Source organism: Peromyscus californicus, unplaced genomic scaffold (genome assembly GCF_007827085.1).
Source record: "Peromyscus californicus insignis strain IS unplaced genomic scaffold, ASM782708v3 Scaffold_5__1_contigs__length_169319896, whole genome shotgun sequence".
NCBI lineage: Eukaryota > Metazoa > Chordata > Mammalia > Rodentia > Cricetidae > Peromyscus > Peromyscus californicus.
The window spans coordinates 156,552,447-156,570,308 of NW_026294573.1; the positions used below are offsets into that span (position 1 = coordinate 156,552,447).

General features: G+C 36.4%; 1 protein-coding gene across 10 annotated transcripts in view; it reads right to left on the bottom strand.

The window, feature by feature from the left end:
- The window catches only part of Ralyl (RALY RNA binding protein like), a 690,262-nt gene that overhangs the window by 46,097 nt on the left and 626,303 nt on the right, over positions 1–17,862 (bottom strand). For 8 of the 10 annotated variants that reach the window (XM_052715025.1, XM_052715020.1, XM_052715026.1 and 5 more), the window contains 2 exons: positions 13,789–13,902; positions 1,821–1,993 (listed from right to left, as the gene is read on the bottom strand). The exons of 1 other annotated variant lie outside the window; for it this stretch is intronic. In XM_052715025.1, coding sequence (XP_052570985.1) covers positions 1,821–1,993; positions 13,789–13,902 — 287 coding nt within the window. The remainder of the gene's footprint in view (positions 1–1,820; positions 1,994–13,788; positions 13,903–17,862) is intronic. One more of the 10 variants, XM_052715021.1, reaches the window with a different exon arrangement.

Consider the following 17,862-nt stretch of genomic DNA (forward strand, 5'->3'; position numbering starts at 1 on the left):
TGCTCAATGTGTACAATTCTTTCCTAAGAACTCTTTTTTATATTGCTCTCAGTCCTTTACATTCTTTCTTATACTTTTGGTCTGTGGCCTTAACAAACAGCAAAATGCTTATCCTTTTAAGAAGTAATATTTTCATTATTTATTCTTACAGCACGAGTTCAATCTCATTCTTTTAATAAAACCTTGTAAAAGTTTGCTAGTGGGTATATATATATATATAGATAGATAGATAGATAGATAGATAGATAGATATGGAGTTTAATTATAAAAAATTCTAATTTGCTTTTAATGTTCTAATAAATAAATTGGAATAGAGTACTATAGCACCATATATTTTTAGCTTTGAATGATTTCTCAATAATGAAGACTAAGTCTGCTTTTTAGTACATGAGGGAAATCTGTCATGTCTCTAAGACATTAAGCTACTTGAGACAAGAAGTCATTTCCTTAGAAACATAATTCCACACTTGAAGCAATCATTGCATTTATTTTTGCACTTTTTGACAGTACTGTGTTCATGCTCAGTAGCGTTCTGATGCTATACCATTAGATTGACACACAGAAATTGATTTCACTCAGTGAATATTCAGTAGACGTTACTTGGCAGCCAGTGTACATGTCCTCAGCTTCTTCTTGTTGCACACAGGACGTGTCACCCTTCCCACTAGTTCATTGTGTTGGACCTTAGTTGGTTTAGATTGGATCCCTCCTTCTTTGCTCATTGTATTGGAATGGAATTGTGCTTCTGCCTGAGTAACTACCTGGGCGTTTGGGAAGGAGATTATCTCTGACTTCTGTCGCCTGCTACATTGCATCATCGTGTCATCTATCTGCACATCTCTTATGCCCTCTGTTACGGAAAAAGAGACGTTTTATGCTTTTACTTCCCAAACTCCATGGTTTCTATTTCTGAAGGAAGGACTTAACATTAAAATCATCCACATTCTTCATTTTCCAAATCCCAAAGTGAAGTACCATACATAATAAGATTTAATTCTTTAGCTCCCCAAGCTTCTGATTATAAAGCAAAGGTTCAGTGCAAAAATCTCAGTACTTTTAGGTACAATGTCTCTGCTCAGTCAGTTTCTGTGTGAGTGGATCATAATAAAATCACAAAGGCTTGCTCTTATTCACATGACTCTATGATCAGGCTCTGTCCCATCAGCCTATTTTTTTTTCTCTAACATATGATCACTCAGAAGCATAGTCAAATGAAATGGATTTCAGTTTGGGAGCTGGGGAAATAGCGTGGCCTGTAAAGTTCCTGCCATACAAGCATGAGGACCTTAGTTGGGATCCTCAGTATGTAAGTGTGCTTGTTGTAAAGACTGACAATTCTGAGTCTTGTGGGGTCCACATGCTGCAAAAAGAGAACTGACTGCAGCAAGCTGTTCTCTGATCTGGACAAATGTGTGTACATGCACAGACAAAATAAATAGCTAAATAAACAATCGTGAAAAAAATTAGATGGCTTTTGTCACCATCATATTGTGTCCACCCACACCTTTAATTGTACAAATGCACATTTTCTTTTATGATAGAGAATGTGCAGAAGAAAGTCTTACATTTGGGACTTTATTATACCTAGCATTGTATGTAGCACTTACATTTTACGTTCATTTTCACCCTCATTGTTTAAATTAATAAAAAATACATTGAGCACTTGCTATGTGCAAAGCACTGTACTGATGTTCCTTTGAATATATTCACAAAAGATAAAGAAACCCCAAATGATTTAATTTTTATTTTAGAATGGATGTTTTGATCAAATGCTGTTGCTGCTACCCAACAGATGTGGACACCAAACATTGCATTCCTACCAGCTCGTGACCCCCATCTTCATCGAAGTCCTCCTCTACCCCATCAGTCATTTCTCCTCCATCCGCTTCTTGCCCTCCTTCAGCAGGCTCCTCTGTGGAGTGGTCTGCATTCTCTGACACACACTCGTCTTGGATCAGCTCTATACTCTCCTCCAACTGCTTCTTCTGAGCTTCTAGGGGGGAGAAAGCAGATGACTACTACCTTGGGTTGCTAAAGAGTCATTTGGAAAAACCATGAGAAACAGGGAACTCTTAAAAAGAATGAGCTGTTAAGAGCATGTAAAAGATAAGGATATTTTCAGTAAATTTATTCAGTTGTTAAATTACATGCATACATATGTGTATGCTTACATGTAAGCAAATTTATTTAAAAATGAATTTGGTAAAAAGTAGGGTCTTAAGATGCTAAGAATATATAAATAAATATTTACATTAGTATACAGATCTTCCTAAATATTTCATTTTATATGAGACTCTAAAAAGGATAGTCTCTCCAAGTGAAAAATCCTGATGTCAAACTGCCTAGAACCACAGCCGGGATTCATTACCTAATGGGAGTGTGGTACTTTACAAGGAAGAAATGATTGACCTACCATGTGCCTATTTTCTCTTCTCTACAGATGATAAATGTTCCTAAATTTTTAAGGTTTGATGCAGAAAATAAAAGTGCTAGTATAGTAGTTTGCAAATAATAAGTGCTCAACAAGAGAAGCCAAACTCCACACTAACAGAATTCCCTCTAACTGCCAGGACTGGTACATTCTGTTTGCGGAAGGTCTTACGTGGAAGTAGTGCTGACAGTACAGTAGTTATCTCTCTACTGGTTGTTCTCATCTCCTGTGATTGGGCAAACAAGACCACATCCTGTTTCTCTCTATATAGCGTTCCCCTCTGTGCTCATAATCTCTTAAAAGTGATGTTGTTTTCATTAATTTTGCTTACTGTTATTTTATTAAAACATCATTCCACTGTTTGATTTGAGCTTTAAATAGGCTCCACTTTGAACTTACTTACTCATCTTTCATGACCATAAAAACAACTTAGAGAGTAAAAGTCTTAGACATTCATTTCCTTTTTTTTTCATAATGTGAGTTAAGAGGAAACTAACCATTGATCTACACACTCTGATTCAACCCAATAAGTTTAAAATTTATATAAATATAGAGGTAACCTTTTCTACATATTGTTGAATATCATTACAGTAATTATTTCTATAATAATGTGTGTCTATGCATTCTTCCATTTCAGTTCTCAGAATAATAAATGTTGTTGAAAAAAGACAGAAAAGTGGAGTGTGTCCTGTCCTCTACCAGAGGAGAGGGCTCTAATGCTATTTAAGTTACTTAGTGGTGGCACTGTCGACATCAGGTAAGTCTGGTAAGTATAAGTTATGCTGTAAGTTGTTAGGATATAAGACATAAGGCACATATTTCTGCTAATTACTATTCCAATGAACTTTAGTTTTGTTCTCTGAAAGGTAAGTGAAAAATGTAACATTGGATTCCCAAAGTAGTTGTTTTCTTGAATGAGGAAAAGGTGTGAATGTGCCTTTTAACTTCAGAGACCACACAAATACACTATCATAAGAGCTCAAAATAATGCTAAAGTGGAACCTTTATTGATTATTTGATAACTATACAGAAAATTTCCTTGTCAAAAATCTCTACTTCTGAATTTTTAAGAACATATTGAAGAGATAATTTTTCGTATTGGCTTTCACATGGCCTTCTTATTTCTGTTTAAACAAACATAAAATATTAAATTACTCTTTGGCTTCTGTACATATACTGTGCCTGTGATTCCTCTGAGAGTATATTTCAAAGACATCAGGCTATTAGTACAGTTCAAAGCTGGAAAGAAAAATCTGTAAGCTGTCTGCATCCATTCATTCTTTAACCTGAAAGATTAAATGCTTAGGAGATATTATCTGGGTTGAAAATATAAACCCCTGAGTTATACTGGTAATTGATTCATGGAACTTAACAGTTGAACAGAAATTAGGCCAGCCTGGATTTTCATAAGGTGTGGTCAGCATAGACTTTTGAAATTGGCTCAGTGGGAAGTGTCACATACCAAGAACAGTAAGTAATAGGATCCATGAATAAATCACACATGAAAACATAGTTGTTCACTAAGCTACTGTTTTGCAGCTGAATGATCACTTTTGGTCTAAAAAATATCTTGCTAAAATTGAAGCAAAAGAACTAGTTCTGTTTTTATGAATAATTATCTAATTTCTTTCTTTTAGAAATGAATAGCATTGGTTTAATGTAAATTTTGTAGTATTTATTTTATCTCCATAATTCTCTTTGTGTGAACATGTGGAAATTTCATATGTATGTGTTTGTGTGCATGAATGCACATGTGTGCACTTTTATATATATCAGTAAAGACTTTTCAGGCAGAAATATTTGTATTCATCTTTCTCTCTCTCTCTTTTTGCTGCTGCCTAGGTCACAGCCTTACATGAAAACATTTGCTGAATATATTCATGAGTTGTGTGGAATCCAATAATAAAATCCTCTGCCTACATTTCAGAACCTTCCTATAAAAAAATGGCATTGACTTTGGCATCATGATAACAAAATAGAAGTTCTGAAGATTCAAAACAAATATTCCTGACACAATCTGTAGCAGAGTAAGGGGCCTGAAACATTCTTAGAGGAGAATTGTTCATATTTATATTGACAATTACTCAAAAGAAAAATAAATGTGGAGTATTCATATGTTATAGAAAAGTGCTAATTTTGTGTTTTGGCATATCTTAGAGCCTCTCTGTTGGTTTATGTGTGTCAAAGTGATGGATTCTTTTCTGAGCAGAGAAGTGAGTTAGTCTTACACTGTTTTTTGGAAGTGTGGATCAAGACTGCCAAAGCTAGCAGTTAATGTCAAATAAAAAAATCCCAGTGTTATCTAAATTATAAGGTTAATACACAACAAAAAGATTTATACTGACTACACATTAGTGAAGTAGTGAGTTCTTCTGAAGTACTGACCATACAATAATCATGAGCACTAGTCCTTGGGACACACTTCAAGAGTATTATTGTTCATTTTATACATGGGGAAACTGTGGCATAAATAAAGCAAGTGAGAGAAGGAATCCACAGGAAGACTTCAGACTCCACAGACTCTGCTGCCTCCTAATGCATCTCCAGGATACAGAGGAGCTTACCTGGCATTCAGGGAAAGAATACTTTGAATTTCTTCAAAGAGAGGATAATCTCTAAGTTCAAGAATGAAAAAAATCCGTTCAGTTAAGAAACATATTCTAGCTAAACAATGACTGTCAAAGGAAAAGAAATGCAAATGATTGGTATTTCTGATTCAGGGGAATTATTTATGGCTCCAAATGGATTGAAAAGAAATCATTTGATATTAAATTTCTGTCCTGATATGAAAAGGTGAAAAGCTTTTCAGCAGACCTCATTTTACTTTGGAAGCTGTATGTGATCCAGGAAACAAGTTACAGTTGTTGGGATTTGTCATCAAAGCATTTTTATTAAATTGTGTTTTCTTCACAGTTGTTATTAATATGACTGAAAATTGGTTGAGGCGGCAGTTAAGCTTTTTGACATGCTGGCTTAATTGTTAGCTAACTTCCAGCTAAACTGTACTTAGCAGACAAGGGAAAAGACTGTTGATACAAAAACACTCCATTATTTATTACAGCCAAGATAGAATTTTGCAATCAATATTTTCCCAATCAGTATGAAATTTATTTTCAAAAGATTCTATTTTAAACATCTATGAGTTTTAATTAAATGGTTTAAAAAGTGCTGCAGCTAAATATCCAATTCATTACAGATGCTATTACTAACAACCATAGGAAAATTACATATGAGAAATGTGTTTTGATTAAAATATTCATTGCATAAATGAATTTTTAGAGAGAATTAACCCAAATTTGTCATGTGAAATTTCAAAATTTTAAATCTAAATTATTAAAAAATATTATGCTTACTTAAATATTATAATTTGAAGGAGATATTGTTTCCGTCATTTTGTAAATTTTATGAACATTTTCCCAAATGTCTCAGGATTTGTCAGGTAGATTCAATCTATATGGCGTGTACATGTAATTTTGTCTCACTCCTGTCTGGAGCTCTCTGTTTCAGCAATGTGAATCGACTTTCCACATGGAAAATGGGACAGAGAGAAAACAACCAAGAAGGGGTGTTTTTTAGGGCATGAAAATGCCTTAAGTGAATTGTGGCGATGGTTGCATCATTCAGTAAAATTATCAAATCATTAGGTTATAGTCTAGAAATGAAGAATATGTGAAATACATCGACAGGGTATTAAAGAGCTATGAGCATGGGGAAGGGGATCAACACTGGATAGGGGCAGTGGTCTGGAGAAATAAGAGTTATGCGGTGCCGTACAACTAACAAAGGAGAGATTAGGAAACCCTAACTGTCTGAGTAATAGAGGATAATGCTGAAGCTTGTGAATGGAATTGACAAGATTTACAGCATAGTGACGGGGCACAGACAGGACACGGAAGAAAATGGGATCACAACTGGAGTAACAGTTATCACTAAGACAGGATTCACGCTTCCTTGTGTGTAACTAAGCTTTAGATAGGCTTCTTGCTCACCCCAGGCTCACTCTCTCCTAGAATCTTCACTTTGAAAGTGTTCAATTACTTTTCCTTTCTTTGCCCATTTGAGATAGATATCTTTTCCACCCATGAGTGTTCTCCATATCTAGTATGCATCCCCCTGACAGGTCATCATATGGATGGACTGCCCAGTCTCTCGGTCTATTTGGAGAAAGGAGCGTAACTTTGCTAAAGGTAATTATCAATCATAATTTGCCTAATCACATTGGGCAGGAACTGCCAACACCTCATAACACAGCTCAGGCAGTTTGTCTAACATTTGAATATCTTCCAGTCTCATCTTTATTCAGAGTGTAATTCTGTGCCCAACTCCGAATGCAACAGTCTTGAGGAGCATCTCACTAGCTGCTCTCGCCTTGGGTTCAGTGCAGGCATGCTTTTCTGCATGTCTGACAGTAAAGTAGAAGATTCTTGCCAGTACGAACTTCAAAAGTTTTCATCTATTTTGCCTTGATTAAAGTTGGCTTCTTTACAAACCTCCAGTTTTTGTAGTCCCATATTCAGAGGTCCCACTTTGAAGTGTGGTTTCTATCTGCCAACCATTCCTAGCTCTTTGAAGACTTTTGCTCGCCCAGCTGATTTTTTCCAATATGTATCTTTATGCCTCTACACACACGCCATCTTAGTCCTCCATGAATTATCTGTTGACATAATCCTTACTGTCTCATAGACTCGTTTATTTGTCAAATAATTTCTACTCACTTTGCATCTCCCTAGAAAGTAATATTATAAGCTGGAATAGATCAATTCAATTTTCAGTTTTTACATTCTTTTAAGTTTATAAATGTTTTGAGCAGCTAAGTGGTAAGTACACTTTAATACTATTTCCTGAACTTTCTTTAAAAACTACTATTTATTTACTTATTTCTGTGTACGTCTGTGCATATGTATGCACATTTGCATATGGGGCCCCATGGAGGCGGGAAGAAGGCATCAGATTCCCTGGAACTGGAATTAGAGGGGATTGTGAGCCACCACTTACACAGTGGGAGCTGCCCACTGGTTCTCTGTAAAAGCAGCAAGAAGTACTCTTAACCGGTGAGTCATGCCTCCAGCCCACTGGACTATTTTTTTTTTCTAATTTCCTTATGATTAAAAATGCCTTATGTTTTAAGGAAATTAGTTTCAAGAGGCTACTCTATGGACTTAACACAAATTTATTCCTTCCCCACACAGATGTGCAAAGTATCTCAACCATTAGTTATTTTCTCAATGTCTTTGATGTAGTTAGTCTGGCTGATTTCTGCACCTGTGTCCCTGGTCTGGATCATGTGCCCAATCTGGCTTGTGCCTCTGCAAAGTTCTTGGCCAGCTTTTCTCTTAGAATCCCCTTTACAGCCATCTCAAGAATCTCTTTGGCCCAAGTCATCTTCAGATGCCAGCTTTGGGAAAGCTATATTTTCCCTTTTCTGCATTCTATCCTTGTTTGGAAGTACATTTTCCCAAATACTCTCTGGAGAAAGGCTGTAGCAAAACAAGTGTGAAAACACAAGCTAATGCAAGTACCTACCTTGGCTTCCTTTGCAACATACTGAAATCCAACTCAAAGTAAATAGGCATTGCTTAAAAAAACTAAAATGTCTAGCCAATCAGAAACTTCCAGCTATCTCTAAAGGGTATTTTCACTTTAGCCCATCAAATATTTAATTTGATTTGTTCCTGAGGACACTTATCTCCTCTTGCTAGGTGGAGTTCTAAGGACGTCTTTTGTGTAAATTGCTGAATGCTCAAATACTTCATTAAAATGTTCATATGTCTGATATAAATGCATATTTTAACATGTGACCTGGAGGTAAATCTTCTGGGACTTTGCATATCTGGAAACACCTTTTATCTATTCATACACCAGCTTTCAGGGTGGCTGGCAATAGGCCATACGCTCTGGCTTTCTGATTCCTGTTTCTTTATATGAAAACCTTTCTCTCTTTCTTTTCCTCTCTTTCCTCCTTGCTCCAGGACTGTCTTTCCCTCCCCTGGTTCTGGGTGTGGTTTGATTTGCATCTATTTTCTTTTCCATCTATTTGCATTTCCTTAGGTACTTGGTAAATCATCACTAACTGGTCAACCACATCCTTCAGTTTTGCTTTCTTTAAAAAAAAAAATGAAAATAATTTTTGAATGGTCTTTCACAGTTTTTGTCCAGAACCTTGCTGTTACCATTTATTCTATAATTGTATGTTCTTTTCATCTTCATGCCCAGCTCTGTTACAGATTTTCATTTGAGTTCCTTCATCTTGGTCCTCCAGTCACCCTGAGTTGTTCGTTTGTGCTACTGTATGTTAATTCCTATAAACTCCTATGTGCCTTTTGAACACTGACTTTTATAATTTTGTTCTTATTTCATCAGTGCAGTTCTGTCTCTTCTCTCTGAAGATATCAATCAGTTTTTTGTTGCTGTCATTTTGTTTTCTTTTAAAGTTTTGTTCCTCTGTACAATCTACTTCCTCTGAGTTCTTTGTGTGTATGTGTGTTTGCTTTTAATATTTTCTTCTACCTTGATCATTAGTTTTTCATATAATAAGAGAAGCATTTAGGTACTCACAGCTGCTATGTAAACACAGGTTTCTTTTTTTTATTAAGGCAGTCTGCTTGATCACTTCCTTGGGGATGCCATGTCAGCATATGGAGTGCTATTTCTTAGGTTGCTCGTGTTCTTAAGTGACGATTCACCTAGTATCCTATGATGAGGGGAGAGAACCTGGAATCTATAGAGCAAATGTATAATCTTTTTTTTCTTTCTCAGGCTTGCTTATTGTCTGTCTACCCTGATGCCTACTGTTTTAGCTTTTCTATAGAAATCTTTATTCCTCTGTCAAATTATGTCAGGGACATTTGGGAATGAGGACTTTGGAGTATGTTTTTTTTTTTTCCTCCACAGATTTTTACCCACTTAGTACATTTAACTTAGAGCCTTGTGGGAATTCTGATTTTAAAATTGGACTTGGACATTTGGGAGGTATTAAGTTAGAAACATAAATATCTTCAACAATCTGACTTGTGAACTTTTATTCTATGTTTGTTCTTGCAATGGAGCTTTATTTCAAAGCTTTATAATTATTTTCAAGTAGTGTAAGAAGGAAACCGAGTTAAAACCACTGTCTCTTATTGGAAGCATCATCAGCTGCATTCAGGAATATTCAGAATAGAATCAGTGGCCACAGTTGAGGTTGGGGAAAGAAGACCTGACAAGAATACTCTTTTCTTTGAGTTCTAATAGTCCATGTTTGACTAAGTATAGATGACCAGAAAGGAGAGATATTAATGATTCAGGATACAAAATAAATTGACAAGACAAGCAGCTCCATGACTTCTTGCTATTACTGTAGGCAGAGACGTCAGAGATGATTCAACCAAAATTTGAATTCAGCTTAGATAAAGTCATAGATGAACCATGTTAAGTCCATGTTCAAATGCCTTGGAAAGGTTGAAATATTAGAAATCCTAAATACTGAATAGACTGTTGTATGCACATAGCTTCAAATGACAGGGGAAGAATGGTTAAATCAGGTGAGAGCCAAATTCATCTTCATTCCTGTAAGGAGAGCCTACTAGAGGGTTGGTACAGAAAAACGTCATCAGTGGTCATCAGATAAAATAAATGCATGAACTGGATGAACAACAGTATTAACTGAAAAGATTTTTCAGGTGTGGAGTGAATATTAAGGTTGAAATTTTTCATTTGTTTCTTAAGAAGTCCTATAATTTTATATTAATTTATAATACAACTATTTCAGCATTAACTTTTTACAATTCTGTGTTGTATGAAAACATACAGGTAGGATACATTCATTACTATGACTGAAGTTTGTGGTCTTCCTAATAATTCAATTCACCTCTCAGTTTAACATTGTAACCACCCAAACAAGGCTGCTGCTCATGTATTAGGTATGCTTTTCAGAGTAAGTCTAAGACAAATAATGTCCATTGCTCTTTGCACTGGTCTGTGACAGAAATTTTGTTTTTTAATGTAGTTTCCTGTGGAGTAATTCAGCCAATTGTGTGATGCATAATATACTGCTGTGGGATGTTCTGTATGGCAAATGTGTTGCTGATTAGTCAATAAATAAAACACTGATTGGCCATTGGCTAGGCAGGAAATGTAGGCGGGACAAGGAGGAGAATAAAGCTGGGAAGTGGAAGGCTGAGTCAGAGAGACACTGCCAGCCGCCACGATGACAAACAGCATGTGAAGATGCCGGTAAGCCACGAGCCATGTGGCAAGGTATAGATTTATAGAAATGGATTAATTTAAGATATAAGAACAGTTAGCAAGAAGCCTGCCATGGCCATACAGTTTGTAACCAATATAAGTCTCTGTGTTTACTTGGTTGGGTCTGAGTGGCTGTGGGACTGGCAGGTGAGAGAGATTTGTCCTGACTGTGGGCCAGGCAGGAAAACTCAAACTACAATATACCTTTCCTTTTTGTGGTTTACCTTCTTGGTTATATGATATCACAAGGCAAGCCAGCCATATAAATTGTGTGTGTGTGTGTGTGTGTGTGTGTGTGTGTGTGTGTGTGTGTGTGACAATTTACATTTGGCTCCTTCTAAAGAATCATCTAGGAATGAAATCCATTTATAATCTAAACTGCTATGAAGTGCTAATCATTGCTTTCATTAATTTATATGTTTTCTACATCTTTAAAAAGTTGTTTTGTTCAGTGGAAAACCAATATATGTATGGCGGGATCACAGTAAGCACAGTTTTAAGTGCTTGTGTATGTGTTAGAGGGGCATTCTCCATTGCTGTAGTCTAAAAGGTCCCCAGCCTTGCTACATCCCTGGTCATGGTCAATGATTCTGTAACGTTTAAAGTAAGGAAAAAGAGAATGTGATCTTGTACTCAGAAAGATTAGAATGTCAAATGAAGAGGTGCATGGAGATCTTTTTAAAACATTTTATGGTGTAGACAGTCCATAATAATATGATTGTGTTTTATAATGATTTTGTTGGAAAGTTTTAGAACTCCCTTTGAAGTGACTGGGGAAACAAATCCTGTGAAGCTCAGCCAGAACTTACCCCATATCTTGCCCAGCCATGTTCTGAATTCTCTTTTCTCCCTAGTCATCTGTTTCTTCCCCCTTGACTACATTTATGCTGAAAACAGTCCTTATTAAATGGCTAATACTATGTAAGGAATAAGATATAGAAAGAGCAATAATGAAGAATAAGTGCTAGCTAGCAAATAATTAGCTTTCAACCAATTAAACATTAAAGTTAGAGCCCCTGGATTTAATAATGAGGTTTTGAGTACCTTTTAATGAATTTTAATGCATTTTACTCCTCTCTCCATAACACAGTGTTAACTCTTTCCATATAATTCTGATTTCTTTCCACAGAGAAAATACAGGAAATGAAGAAGAGAATTATATTATCTCCATAAATAGAGATGCTATTCAGAAGACAATTACAAGACAGTGAAGTCACGAATTAAATACCTCCATTTTCTTCATAGCATGTAAAAGGAACAACAACAAGGACAAGACTTGTCATGTTGAAAGTAACGGTCTCATGACTGGAAAAGTTTAAAGATGCGCAAAGGCAAGATGACAGCTTTTATAAAAGGAAAATCGGGGCTTGAATTAGAGTGTTACTTTTATAGATGATCTTGCAGCAAGATCTGTGGCAGGTATTATTCATTGCAGGAAACCGGAAGGTATAATATGCTGGAATAAGGATCACATTTTTCTCTTTGAGGTGATTTATATTTAAATGAGTTCTCTATAATCCTTTAAACTGAAGTGCAAATTGGTTATCAAAGTCTTTTGCTCTAGGGGTTGTTTTACATAATAATGAGTTCTACAGAAGTTCCTCAAAGGGAAATATTGACTTAGGCAACATCACAGGATATTTCAGTTACAGCGACACTTTAGATTATGGGTATAGACAGTGCATCAAAACTTTCTAAAACTCTAAATTTCTTTACTGTGAAGTGTAGGCAATGTAGCTTTTCTCAGTCTAAAAATGTGCTATTAAAAATTTCAGGAGAAGTTGTTCAGTTTAATCTATCATGTCTCTTTCATATTAACATGCTAGGGAGAGTAACTGACTTCTGTTATTTTTAATGAGATATTTAAAGTATGGATTGAATAACCTTATTCTGAAGTGTTTATAACTAGAAATGTTCCATAGCTCAGCCAGGAGGTGGGCAACAGTTCTGGTTGAGAGTAAACAGGCAGGCAGGTATTTGCTTGCTTTAGTTTAGGAATCATGGGTTCCAGCAAGGAGTTCTATATTCCAAGCAGGCGCCTCAGCAACAACTCTAGTCCCCAACAATGCTCACTAGATAAGAGTACCCTAGTAGCCTCACTTCAGGGAAGCCAGGAATGTAGCTGTGAGAGAAACCTGAGTCCTAATCTTAAGACCCAGGTATATCACAAACCACTCATGTGGCTGCAGAAATAAATTTATGCCTGTGAACCTTTGTTTGCATTCTGTGAAAGGAGCAGGACTTAATAATAACTTCTCAAACTTATATTGCTCATTTATTTGATTTTTAAGAAGTGAAATTCCTAGTAAGTTTAGTTCTGTTTGAATCTCAGGACCACATACACACACAAGTAACATTATTCACACAATCCTTGGAGCAAGGGCTAAGTTTGAAAGAGGCACACACTGTATATACCTAATGTGTCTCCTCTTAACCTCCATGTCAGCTATACAGCAGCCTGTGAGCTACCTAGCACCTTGAAAAATGCAAATCAAAATATGGAGCAGCTCTGAGTTCATCCCAATTCTCATTTCATGTGATCTTAAAACATTATACAAGAAAAGGTGTGATAACTGTGTTAGACTGTGGGTAGGAACTATGACGATAATCCCGAAAAAGCCCATTGAGTGGTAAAGGATTAATCAAATAATTTGGCCTGTGTTTGCCAAGGACCTGCTGTATGCTTCCCAGTTTCTGAATTAGGGTAAAGAAATTTTATAAGGTCACAGGAAAGACAGAATTTGGGCTCTGTAATAATGGTATTTGGAATTTTTTGTATTGTACTGTGGTTAATTTAATGAAATGTGAATAATATATTATCTTGATAACACTATCCATTACTTGTCTTTATTTTCTTACAAATTACCTAATACTGAGATAGGAAGTTTTAATTTGGATGTATCTACTATTGATTGTTCCATCAAAATGCTATCCTTTTTCAACCTTAATCTTAGAAGTATTTGTTAATATTTTCCAAAGCAGCCCCATTTATCCGTGCAATTCTTGGCTTACAAGAGTTGTTTGTGGCTTTGTAACTTAGTGATTCAGCTGGTCTCCCTCTGGCCTGCATTCTACAATTGATGCTGTGGGGTTAATTCCAACCTGTCTGTGGCCACAAATTCCTTTCCACTTACCTGCCTCTGCCTTCTGCTGCTTCTCAATCTTCTCCAGGCGCCCTAGCAAGGAGTCAATTTTAGTTTTGATCTGGGTTAATTCTTTCTTGATTGTCTGTAACTCATCTGATTTCACTGGAAGGGGAAAAGTGGAAAGAAAACAAGACATCAAATGGACCACTTAGAACACAGTTTATGACACAGTGCTTCTCCAGACTGTCTTATAAGATTCCCAGGGAGTCATCAGCTTCCTGTTACAGCTAGTCATCCTGAAGCAGTGCACGTCTTTGCTAATTAGAAGTAAGGACTCTTAGTGACATGAGAATCTGATACTCAATCTTCTAACTGAAGGTCACATGAAAGACTAAAAGAATCTGAAAACATTTTCAACAGAATAATGCCAGGTCTTGACTTACTTACTCAGGCAAGTAAGAGAATAAACCTTCAACATAAAACTGCCTTAGTTTAAGGAATAGTGATACCTTTGTTAATACTACTGTGAATCACCATGTTGTTATATATGTGTTTTATGTGTGTTGATTTTGAGACAAGGTCTCAATAAGTAGTTCATGACAGAATACTCTGGCATAGCCCACCACTCATGGCTAGACATCAGTAATATTTTCAAGACAGTTTTTTGAGGATTGATTGAAACAAAAATATGACATTTGGCCTTGAGAGAATACACTATTGCCAAAGCTCTTCCTGAAAGTAAAGCAACAGAGTGTAAAAACCTATCCTTAAGCCATGGAGCAGGTAGAAAGAAAGCACACAGACAGTACCCCTGATTATTTTTAGATGAATTTAATTTATGGATAATTTATTTATATATTTTGAGATAACATCACTATGTTGCTCAAGATGTTCTTGAACTCACCATCCTCCTGCCTCAGCCTCCTACTGCATGACATAGAGATATATGACACCATATACCACTTCACCTGTATATGTATAGCAATTTGTTCCAATTCTAGATTTTCAATATTTAATCTGGTTTCTTAAGAGAAAATTGGGGCTATTATGAACAGTAACATTTCATTTTGCTAAGTAGTATTGCAAAAATCATTTAGTATGTCTGGGAGAGACAGCTCACTGTTTGAATGCTTGCTTAGCAAGCAAATGACCCCAGTTTTGGTCCCCAGAAATGGAGAAAAAAGGTTCAAAAGCAGGTATGGAAAACAAAACATATTTTATTACCTCCTTGCCAATGAAATCAACCATTTATTTTCAACGGCTTAAGGAAAGGACAATATCACATTTAAATAATAATTATTTATATAAGGGGAAAGGTTTAAGAAATACAGTCTGCTGGGCATGACACAGCTTGTGTGATCAAGATCTCAAAGATGCTGTACTTGCCTTCATTGAGCCTACAGAAAACTGGGCCTGTGAACAATCATTCATGGATTGGGAAGGACCCTACTCCTGCCTGTTGAGTTAAGAGCTACTAGAAGTGGCAGTCATTGTGCTCAATTCTGTACCCACTTGTGAGGTTCATACAATAAATCCATGGTTACATTAATTATTCCACATGGATTAATCCCTGGTTAAACGCAATGGCCTGCTGAACAAAACCAACCACCATGAATGTGGAAAGAGATGAAGGGAAGGGAGGAGGTTAATGGGGTGGGAGGGAAAGAAGAGGATATGAATTTGAGAAAGAGACCTGGGGAGCAAAGGAGGCTAATAGGAGTGGGAGGAAGAGAAGAGAGGGTGGGGAACGAGACTGGTCAGAATGCACAAAATTGTTTGTGAACAATTTTAATAACAGAAGTTATGCAAAAGTTAAGGATATATAATATGATAACTCTTTTTGAGAAATTCAATCATTGTCTATTTTACTTATTTGGAAACCCTAAGTGGTTTTGTCATGAGTCTGTAACAGAGATCTTAAAGTCCAGCAGACTTCCCAGGCCCTGAGCTTCATTAGGTAGATTTGGGTTCCAAGACCTCAGTGCAGAGCTGTGCTGCCTGCCTAGAACACATACACCTATTTTGTCATTTCAATTTAAGTTTATAATCACCCCAGCTTAGATATTACCCAGAAATTTAGAATAAATTAGTGTGAAATTTGACATTTCTAGTCTTCAATTTTTTTGAAAAACTAATAAAATGAAATCTGTTTAAGTTTATATATCTGTCAATTAAAATATATGAAGACATATACTGTTCAAAATGTAATTAGGTCTCAAAAGATTAGAGTTTTTTTCCTGTCCAAAAAAGAAAACCTTTCTCATCATTAAATCAACTTTTAAAGTAATTTTTTTCTTTCTAGTGCAAAATATTTCTTTAGATAAAAACTGCAGGAAATCTGTCTCCTGCAATTCTATGTTAGAATTGCCCAACTAAAAGGAGAATGCACTTTAAACAGTGACTCACTCTGGATGACAATTATTTCAGACATCAAAGTACCATTGTTGAATTGCAGCTAACTTTGAAAAACATCATCTGTCACTATGAGGAATTGATTGTGCTTTGAAGAATGATACTCATTTCCTTTGGTGGAGGCATATCATGTAGTTTTACTTAAAGCTATCAGATTTAATAGAAAATATTTTATCTGATAACTGGTTTCAATGATGTAAAATGGAACTGTATCTAGAAACTAATAGAATATATTTCTCAGGGAATAAGTCAATCCTTAACTGTAGTCAATTAATTTCAGTTTATTTATCATATTAAAAAACAAAGTGATAAGTCACCAACATCTCACATCATTAAACCTGCATTAGAATGCACCTAGAGATTGGAGTTTACATGATAGGAAACTTTAAGTGTCTAGGGAGCCAAGGTTTGAGGTTTAGACTTATACTAGTGTTTTTTTTGTAAGACCAGAGAAGGATTGTATCAATATTCCAGTCTAATTAACATTATTGAAGGTTATAAGGGTGCACGTTCCTTTAGAAGGAGGAAATCTGTAAAGTTCTTTTTTCTTCCATGGCCCAACCATGTAATAACGAAATGAGTCTCTAGCCTTGTACATGCTGTCTGGCTCCTCCAGACATGAAAGTATGAAGTGCTGAGGCAGGTCCAAGCCCCTACCCCTGCACCAAGACTATGTAAGGTGTCCCACCATAGGCAATTGGCTCCAAAAAGCCAGTTCATGCACCAGGGGTAGATCCTATTCCCACTGTAAGGGTTCCCTCAAACAGACTGAGCTACACAACTGTCTCATCCATGCACAGGGCCCAGTCCAGTCCCATGCAGGTTCCACAGCTGTTGGTCCAAAGTTCATGAGTTCCCACTAGCTTGGTTCGGTTGTATCTGTAAGTTTCCCCATCATGGTCTTGATGGCCCTTGCTCATAGAATCCCTCATCCATCTCTTCTCCTGGACTTCTGGAACTTGGGGAGCAGGAGTGGAGATGAGAGGGGGACATGTGGTTGGTATGTGGAATGAATAAAAAAAAATTCTTAATTAAAAAAAGAAAAGAAACTGCTCATGCTTGAATACATTAGAACGTGTATAAAGAGAAACATCCTGAGCTAGTCGGGGCCATCAGTTTGAAAGACCAAAAAAGAGGAGTACTGACAGGGTGCTAAGGGCATCCCAGGCCAACAGTGCGGTCTGCCTCTCCCAGAGTCAATTCTTCATCTCAGTGCTGTATGTGGAAGACTGACAATTTTAGAAGTCATCGATGTTGCTAATTATGCTTTTTCAAAAACTACGTGTTAAATAAATAACACAGCTGTAGGTTCAATATATCTGCCTCCACTTTTATTCACTCTTATTCAGCCTCTGCTTTCTACTCACCTAGCCTCTTATAGACAGTTCTTAAAGTAATATTTATAAATCATCAGCCTTGTGCTTAATTGAAAATTTCCAGAATCTCTCCCCTTTCTATAGCAAGACAGATAAGAAACACATTCCGTTAATATATAATCCCAAATGTCTTACATATGATTCGAGTTTTGAATGTTTGTGACCCAGCTGGTGGCACTATTTTGGCAGGCTTTATAACCTTTAGGAGATGAGGTATGACTGGCAGAAGTCAGCCCTTGGGATGGTCCTCGTGAGTATGTTTGCTTTGTCTACCTCCTGTCTTGATCTCTTGTTTCTTGTCCTTTATGCCTTGAGAAGTTGTTCTCTGCTTTAT